General features: G+C 44.3%; 1 protein-coding gene across 5 annotated transcripts in view; it reads right to left on the bottom strand.

Annotated features, from left to right (window-relative positions):
* RBL2 (RB transcriptional corepressor like 2) overlaps nucleotides 1–9532 on the bottom strand; it is a 127959-nt gene that overhangs the window by 60262 nt on the left and 58165 nt on the right. For 2 of the 5 annotated variants that reach the window (XM_033218401.1, XM_033218400.1), the window contains exon 1: nucleotides 1000–1334. The exons of 1 other annotated variant lie outside the window; for it this stretch is intronic. In XM_033218401.1, coding sequence (XP_033074292.1) covers nucleotides 1000–1239 — 240 coding nt within the window. In that variant the 5' untranslated portion in view covers nucleotides 1240–1334. Of the gene's footprint in view, nucleotides 1–55; nucleotides 177–999; nucleotides 1335–4306; nucleotides 4414–4660; nucleotides 4704–5266; nucleotides 5327–9532 lie in introns of those variants that run through there. 2 more of the 5 variants (XM_033218402.1, XM_033218403.1) reach the window with 2 other exon arrangements.

Below are 9532 nucleotides of genomic sequence, written 5' to 3'. Positions count from 1 at the left end.
AAAATAACCCCACTCATCAGTACACATAGCCAAAAACATCATATTTAAATAATACCTTGATTAGGCTTTGCATCCTGGGCCTATTTGCCCCACTCTTTATACAAAGTAATTATAAAACTACTTGAGAAATTAAATGGCCTCAGGTTTAAATGCCACACACACAGTCGAAGAGCTGATAAACAATCCGTACTTCCGTGTCACTTCCCATTGGCCCATGAAGGGGAGGTGCCTACGGAGCTGACAGTCACTGGCTAGAATGGCCATTTTTCTCATCTGCAAGCCCTGTCCGAAGGCTGCGACCTAACACGCCCGGATCGCGACAACAACAGGAGTCCTGTGCAATGCCCGGGGTGACCAAAAAGCCCTCGAGGTAGCCACAATCCTGAGCCTAGTGACAAATGGGGGCATGTATCTATACCCAGGTCAGCGGAGGGCTCATTTCATCTGGCCTAGGGGAAAGAGTCTTAATTTGTTTACACAGACGTAAACACAGCCCAAAACGCATCAGCTCGTTGACTCAAACGCCAGCAACGTCTGGGCAAAGGCAATTTGGTTAACAGGGGGAAGCGAACAGACGGAGACGCCTGGAGACCCAGGTGCCACAGCCCGGTTAATCGCGGTGCAAATAAGCGCAAGTCCCCTCCCCTTCTCCGTACGGTCTTGACAACGACATTAGTTCATTCTACTAACAAGGCGGGCGGGGGGTCAGACGGGCCACACACCCATCTTCCTCATCGGGACCCCAGCGCGATCTCAGCTTCCCTGTGTTACTTTAGGGCAAAACGCGTTCCCCATTCGGAAGCCGCGGGGAAGCGCGGCGAGAGCAGGTTCGCCCTCGGAGCGGCTAAGTGCCTGGGAATAGCGCAGAGGGGGTCCCCACCCCTCTCCCGGCTGGAAGCCCGCAACCCGCCCGAGGGTCTCTCGTGGCGCGCGACGGGGCTCGGAAGGCACCGGTTCACGCCGACTAGGCCGGAAGCGCCCCGCCGCCCGCGAGCGCACCTCCAGAGTGTAGCTCTCGCTCATGCTGCGGTAGCTGTCCCAGGCCTCGGCCCGCGCCGCCTCGTCCATGTTGAGGCGGCTGCACAGCTCGTCGAACCGCTGCTGGATCTGAGGGGTGGGCGACTCGTTAGGCGGCGCGGCGTCCTCCGTCTCGCCGTCGTCCTCCTCCTCCTCATCCGAGGCTGCCGCCGCCGGAGGGGGAGGCGGGGGCGGCGGCGACTGGTCACCTCCCGACGGCATAGCGCACCCCTGGGCAGCCGGACCTCAGGTGAGGTGAGGGCCCGGGCCCGCAGCCATTCAAACCGCGAAGCGCCCGCCCGTCCGCCGTCCGCTCCGCGCCTGCGCCTGTGCCGCTGCCAACGACGCTGACCTCCTGCAGGTACCCGTAGTCTTGAGCACGGCCTGCTGGGAAATGTAGTCCAGGCCGGCGGTTCAAGGGGGCCAAAAATCATGTTTAAAAAAATTAGCTCGCCTAGTTTCACCAAGGATGAAATAAAAGCACCTTCCCAGCATTTTAAGCACATACCCCCCCATCGTGAGAACATTCAACAGGGTTGTACTGACGAGAAAATGTCCAAAAGACACTGACGTGTGAAGGTTTCGTATCCAGGCTGTTCCCAGAAGTAAAACTTCCTCATCGCCTGGATATCCTTATCTAAAAAACAAGGATAATAGCAAGGGCCTGTCTGTGTACCTTCACGAAACTGCCTTTGCAAAAATCCTAACAGTGAGAAAGTTACCACTATGAAAAGGATCTGACCTAAATGACTCCATGCTTCTCACCTCCGAGCTGCACTTGTTCATTCCCGGGCAAAGACCCAACTAACTACAGGAGGAATTTAATTTGTAGTTTCACTTTGAAGTAAAGATTTTTACAGCCCTTTCCCAAAACAAACCCCCTTCTTGCCTGGGGATCAGTCTGCCTTTGTAGAACTAACAAATTAGCCACAAGATTAGAAATTATGATTTAGGAGTCTTGCAGCCAGAGGCTACAAGATTCTTAACCTCCCCAGTTGCTCTCAGGGATAACATCACTATTGTAAAACCTAAGATTGGTGCTGGAGATACTTTTCAGACCCCGCATTCCGATGCATGAGCTGGCGCCACTCAGACCATAATCTGGCTCAACCAGTTCTACAGTCCCACTCAGGAACAGAAGACAGCAAGAGCCCACTTCAACCCCCTAAGATTTCACCTCCCACCTGACAAATTAGCATTCGCCACTCCCTGGCCCCCTACCCGCCAAGTCATTCTTTAAAAACCCCAGTCTCCGAATTTTCTGGTAGGCTGATTTGAATAACCAAACTCCTGTCTGCCCTTCAGCTGGCTCTGCGTGAAATAAACTTTTCCTTTTTTTTTTTTTTTTAATTTGAGACAGAGTCTGGCTCACTGCAACCTCCGCCTCCCGGGTTCAAGCGATTCTCCTGCCTCAGCCTCCTGAATATCTGGGATTACAGGTGCGTGCTACCGCGCCTGGCTAATTTTTATATTTTCAGTAGAGGCAGGGTTTCACTATGTTGGCCAGGCTGGTCTCGAACTCCTGACCTCAAGTGATCCGCCCGCCTCGGCCTCCCAGAGTGCTGGGATTACAGGCTTGAGCCACCGTGCCCGGCCAATTCATTTCCAATTCTCCTTTCTTTAATTTTTAAAATTGCCAATCCTTGATTTATAAATGAGCTTGATATAAAACATTTTCCAGATTGAGGAGCTGTAAGAAGGCATTACTGTTTTCCTATTTTTGTTTTGCTTGGTGGGGTATGTAAACTGACAGAGGGAAAACTGTTGGGACAAAAGCAGGGCCTTATGGAAGGTATAATGACAGGCGGGAGGACAGGAAATGGAACCCTGAAGATAGGAGAAAATCAGGTAGAGACAGGTAACAGGATATCTCGGCAACAATTTTGAGACAATGAAACCCTCTTAAGAAAACCTTAGTAAAATTCACAGTAATCAGCAATGCTTTTGGAATTGGCTAAGTGATGAGTCTCAAGGATGGGGCAAGAACAGAAGTTGAACACAAATGGTTTAGAAGTATCTGAAAATAAGTACATATGCTGGGCGTTGGAGCTCACAATGTCCAGCACTTTGGGAGGCCAAGGTGGCTGGACTGCTTGAGTACAGGAGTTCAAAACCAGTCTGGGCGACGTGGTGAAACCCTGTCTCCACGAAAAATAGAAAAATTAACCCAGTGTGGTGGTACACACCTGTAGTCCTAGCTACTTGGGAGACTGAGGTGGAAGGATTGCCTAAGCCTGGGGAGACTGCAGTGAACTGTGACCATGCCACTACAGCCTGGGCAACAGAGTGAGACCCTGTCTCAAAAAAAAAATAATAAATAATAAACAATTTGGCAAGGCGCGGTGGCTCATGCCTGTAATCCCTACACTTTGGGAGGCCAAGTCGGGCAGATCATTTAAGGTTAGGAGTTTAAGACCAGCTTGGCAAACATGGTGAAACCCCATTTCTACTAAAAATACAAAAAATTAGCTAGGAGTGGTGGCTGGCACCAGTAATCCCAGTTACTCAGGAGGCTGAGGCAGAATTGCTGCAACCCAGTAGGCAAAGGCTGCAGTTAGCTGGGATCATGCCACTGCACTCCAGCCTGGGCGACAAAACAACTCCATTTCAATAAATAAATACAGAAATAAATAAATAGTAAGTTTATTAAAATCTTAGTATTTTACCTATATATACACTGGGGATATTGATTTTAAAATAATGATATTGCTTCCTTTGGAAATCATTATCAACACTTTACTATGTCAAAGCAAATAAGAAGGCCATGAGCCTGATACCATCTGTCTCTGTAGCTGGAGCTTGTATGTAAGCAAACCAGAATTCAATGTAAACAGTAAGATAACAGTAAAACAAAACTTAAGCTTAACCAATCAGAAACTGCCAACTAACCTCTAATTAGGGATTTTCCTTTTTTTTTTTTTTTTTTTGGTGACAGAGTCTTGCCTTGTCACTCAGGCTGGAGTGCAATGATGCAATCTCGGCTCACTGCAAACTCTGCCTTCTGGGTTCAAGCGGTTCTCCTGCCACAGCCTCCAGAGTGGCTGGGATTACAGGAGCCCACCACCAAAACCGACTAATTTTTGTATTATTAGTAGACAGGGGTTTCACCACATTGGCCATGCTGGTCTTGAACTCCTGACCTCAAATGATCCACCTGCCTCGGCCTTCCAAAGTGCTGGGATTCCAGGCATGAGCCACTGAACCCAGCTTGCACACCCAAATAAGGCAAACACCCAGCTGTAGCCAATCAAGTAATTGTTTTAGTTTTCTATTAAAGCTTACTGCTCACCTGCAGGGTGAAGCTCTCTGAATCTCTTGTTTTAAGTGCTGCCCAATTCATGAATTGTTCTTTGCTTAAATAAACTGTTAACTTGTCCAAAGGTTTTCTTTTAGCAACTAAGAGAAAAATTTAAATTGTTTTAACAATTAAAGTTTAACTTCAAATCATTTAACTTAAATAAATGATGTGAAATTATCTTCACTATTTTTAGTAAAAATGTAATTTAAATAATTATTGCAATGTAAGTAAAATTGGTGGCAATAAACCATCAAATAAGTATTTTATTAAAATATCCTTTGCTTGTTAATACCAATGTTTTCAAAGCCTTTTAGAATGGGGGTGGGATGGAGGTATGAGTATTACCTGAAAGGGGTCCCATCCAGACCCCAAGAGACGGTTCTCGGATCTCATGCAAGAAAGAATTCAGGGCGAGTCCACAGTGCAAAGCAAAAGCAAGTTTATTAAGAAAGTAAAATGATGAGAGAACAGTTACTCTATAGAGAGTAGGATGTTCCCGAAAGTAAAAGGAGGAATGCGTCCACCCTAGCTACAATACTTGTTTATATATAGGATTTAAAAAGATCATGAGGAGATGTGCTCTGCTACAAGGATTTGTGATAAAGGATTAATCTTCCTAATTACTATATTTTGCAAGAATTGATATCATTATCTTTAAAGCAAAATTAGGAATGCTTCTATTCTCAAGATATCAGGATATCAGGACACTCCTAAGTCTGGGTCTGTTTAGTAAATGTTATCAATGTGTTCCCTTAACTATAAACATCTAGAGGCTAGGAATACCTAACTTTCTGGGAATGCAGCCCAGCAAGTCCCAGTCCCATTTTTCCTAGCCCTCACTCAAGATGGAGTCACTCTGGTTTGGACACCTCTGATATGGGGAAGTTAAATTTCCTTGAGGTTATTATTTGACTTATGAAGCTTAGTCATAAAATGTAAGAGGTCTTTCACCTGACTGGCACATGTGCTCTCTCTGTCTCTCATTCTCTCAGTCATTCTTCATTCACCCTTTGAACCCAGCCAAAATATTGTGGGAAAGACCAGGTCACCTACTGTCAAATATAAACAAAGCCAAACGTTATCACCTATTGTCAAATATAAACAAAGCCAAAGGTTAGTTAAAGTGTGGAAAACAGATTTTACTCAGTAACTACTGACAGACAGCAGGGGAAGAGCTGAGCTTCATTCCAATTTTTATAGATGTGACTGGGTCTTTTAAAGAAAGAGTAAAAATACAAAAAACTAGCCGGGCGAGGTGGCGGGCGCCTGTAGTCCCAGCTACTCGGGAGGCTGAGGCAGGAGAATGGCGTAAACCTGGGAGGCGGAGCTTGCAGTGAGCTGAGATCCGGCCACTGCACTCCAGCCTGGGCGATAGAGCGAGACTCCGTCTCAAAAAAAAAAAAAAGAAAGAAAGAGTAAAGGAGGAGGGGGAGAGAGCAGAGCTTGAGTAAAAAATTACAAAGGGTGGGTCAATGTTAATGTCACTAGGCTAGTTGTGTCTACTAGCCAGTAACTATGAAAATCAGGCTACTGTCCCCTACACAGACTGGAAGACAGAACCCCTATTCTTCCTGATGATTTCAATGGGAGGGTGGGGGCAGGAAGCCCAGGAGCATTCCAAAGAATTGACCCTAAGCTCCCAGAAGCAATGCAAAAATTTAATCCTCTCTCTCTTTTTTCTTTTCTTTTCTTTTGCTCATGAGATATGGTCATCTCTTAGGTGCAGAGGTTTGGAAGGAGTCTTATGTGCCAAGAATTCTGCAGTTATCACCACATGGATTAGACCCAAGGCCTTTGGCCCTCAGCTGTGTTGAATGAGCCAGTTTGGAAGCAGAAGCAGATCCTCCAGCCTTCAGTCAAATTGCCCCAGCTGATACAACAGAGATGAACCTTCCCACTGAGCCCTGCCCAACTGAAATCTGTGGGACAAAAAATGATGTTTGACATTAACATTCCTTCAAAGAAAGAGATTTTAAGTCACAGCCATTTTTGATCATGGAAGTTAACTGATTCATCTTAGTTTTTGAGCAAGATGCTAGGAGTTGAAATTGTAACTGCCCAGTGAGTTTTTCTGGCCTGCTGCCCAGACAGAACCGATTTATCAAGACAGGGGAATTGCAATAGAGAAAGAGTTTAATACACCCACAGCCAGCTAAATGGGAGACTGGAGTCGTATGACTCAAATCGGTCTCCTTGAAAATTTGGAGAGTAGAGTTTTTTAAGGATAATCTTCTGGGCAGGGGTCTAGGGAGTGGGAACACTGGTGGAGTTGGGGATGAAATCACAGGGAGTCTAAGCAGGTTCTTTCTGCTGTCTTCTGTTCCTGGGTGGGATTGCAGAACTGGTTGAGCCAGATTACTCATCTGGGTAGTGCTGGCTGCTCCATCAGAATGCAGGGTCTAAAAATATCTCAAACACCAATCTTAGGTTTTACAATAGTGATGTTATCCCTAGGAGAAATTGGGGAGGTTAGGAATCTTGTAGCCTCTGGCTGCAAGACCCCTAAATCGTAATTTCTAATTTTAGGGCTAATTTGTTAGTTCTACAAAGGCAGTCTCCTTTCTAGGCAAGGAGGGGGTTTGTTTCAGGAAAGAGCTGTTATTATTTTTGTTTCAAATTAAACTATAAACTAAATCCCTCCTATAGTTAGCTTGGCCTATGCCCAGGAATGAACAAGGGCAGTTTGGCGTTTAAAGACAAGATGAGATGGTTAGGTGAGGTCTCTTACACCATCGTCATTTTCTCACTGTCATAATTTTTGCAAGATGGTTTCAAAATAAGAGTCCTAGACTATGCTAACCCAACAATTCTTTCCCTTATCTTACCTCCTTGTCCTCCCAGAAGCAGGAATGGCTATCTAAATACACAAATCTGACCATGTCTTCCCCTACTTAGCTGGTTTCCTTGCTGCTCTTGGCACAAAGTCTACCCCTTCCATACCATGAGTTCCCTCCCTCTTGCCCCTTTATCCTCACTGAAAATTGCACTCCCACACTTCCCCCACCCCTTTTTCCATCACCCTTTTCCAACAGTCAGGTACAACCTTAAATGTCTCTCTGGTATTTCTATTGAATACTCTCATGATGCTTATTATAACCATAATAAATTATTTACATGTTTAACTATTTCATGTCTATTTTCTTCCCTATGCTTTAAGTACTATGAGATTATGAGAAGTGGCTGTTTGGTTCTGGGCTATAACTGCAGCGCCCAATATGGGGCCAAACATGGAGTTGACTTGCCATAACACTTGTTGAATAAGTGACTGATTATAATCAAGATATATCTTGTTCTTATTGAAGCCTCAGATTTGTGGATGTAAAATTCTTACTCATGTTGTGATCTGATAGCACAACAGAATGCCAAAGAACTTATGTGTCAGTCATCTAAAAATGAATTTTTCCTTTGCATTATAAAGTCATCCCCGGTATCTGCGGGAGATTGGTTCCAGGACCCTAAGGATACCAAAATCCAAGATTGCTCAAGCCTCATATAAAATAGCATAGTATGTACATATAACCTACGCACATCCTCCTAAGTACTTTAAGTCATTTCTAGATTACTTATAATACCTAATACAATGTAAATGCTGGGTAAATAGTTGTTATGCTGTATTGTTTTATTTGTATTTATTTATTTGAGACAGAGTCTCACTGCGTCACCCAGGCTGGAGTGCAATGGTGCGATCTCAGCTCACTGCAACCTTCACCTCCTGGGTTCAAGCGATTCTCCTGCCTCAGCCTCCCAAGTAGCTGGGACTACAGGCACCCACCACCATGCCCGGTGTATTTTTAGTAGCGATAGGGTTTCACCATGTTGGCCAGGCTGGTCTCAAACTCCTGAGCTCAAGTGATTGCCTGCCTCGGCCTCCCAAAGTGCTAGGATTACAGGCATGAGCCACCACACCAAGCTTGTACTTTATTTTTTAATTGTATTTAATTTTTTTTCAAATATTTTTGGTCCATGATTGGTTGAATCTGTGGTTGTGCAATCCACAGATATGGAGGGCTGACTGTATATATCACCTTAAAATAGATGGCATAATTGTGAAACCACAAATATGTATTTTATACAATAAAACAAGTGGTCTACAAACTTTTTGGTCATGTTTTCCTAATGGAATTACCTCCTGGCATATTTTAACATCTAAAATTTTTCATTAAATTATAAAATTTGGCTTTTAAAAATTCACTGGGATTTTTGTGTTCTACCCCTTTGTTTCATTTTTCTTTCATGCTTAGGTAGGAAAAAGTTGTTGGCTAAGTTAATCAAGAGAACCTGAGAGTAAAGCCAATATTTTAGGTAAAAATGCGACCCTTAATTTCTGGAAAACTGAGTTCCTTTTGGCTTATACATTAGGCCTGGAAGGCAACGAAGTCTTACAGAAATGGCAAAATCTTACTAAAGATAACTTACAGGGGAATATTTCAAATGAACAACAACACATTGAAGTATACACTTAAATATACATTGAAGTAATTTAAAAATGACTATATTTAAAAATGAAGTATATTTAAAACAGGATTGCTCTCAGCAAAGTCTCTTTTGGCTAAGAATGGGATTGGCACTATGGGATGTTACCTGCTATTTGGATTAATCTGTCTTACACTTTTTGCTGATGGCTATGGATAATAACAGGATTAGGCATGTACAGAACCATGGGACGTGGGGAACTTTTTCCTCCCCACCAGGGAAACTTAAGAGCTGATGGTACTGCTAAAAAAAAAAGATCCTTTCACTACTGAAAAGGAGCCACCTGAACTTTTCAGTGTTGCTGCAATGGTTGGGTCTTTCTCTGACCTCCCTAAGCTTTTCACCTTCCCCACCCTGCCACAGGCCATGGTTTCCTCTCTCCTTTCTCTTTCTTATCTTTTCTATTACTCAGGGCAACCACCTTGCCCAGAGACCACATGTTGAAACTCCTAGTTGGAGATGGGATTAAAGATAACAGGGCTCATCTGAGGGCGTATTTAAGCCTTGTCAGTTTTATACTGGGGGCTAAGGAGTGGATAATGTCTATGTTTTATCATATGCATTTTGCTCCGACCAGAACAAAAAGTAATAATAATTGTCCTTCATGATGTGGTTTGGCCCCCAGGGCAATGGTGTTGGATCACTAGGGCCACACTTAGGGACAACAACCCCAGTAGCCTGGCATGCTGGCAAAGGGTAATAATTTCTTACCAGTCAGATTTCTGGCTTTTCTTCCTCTTTTTC

Source organism: Trachypithecus francoisi, unplaced genomic scaffold, assembly GCF_009764315.1.
Source record: "Trachypithecus francoisi isolate TF-2019V2 unplaced genomic scaffold, Tfra_2.0 Lachesis_group10, whole genome shotgun sequence".
Taxonomy (NCBI): Eukaryota; Metazoa; Chordata; class Mammalia; order Primates; family Cercopithecidae; genus Trachypithecus; species Trachypithecus francoisi.
Note: the sequence above shows the minus strand (reverse complement) of the source record. Positions and strands in the feature narration are given on the sequence as shown.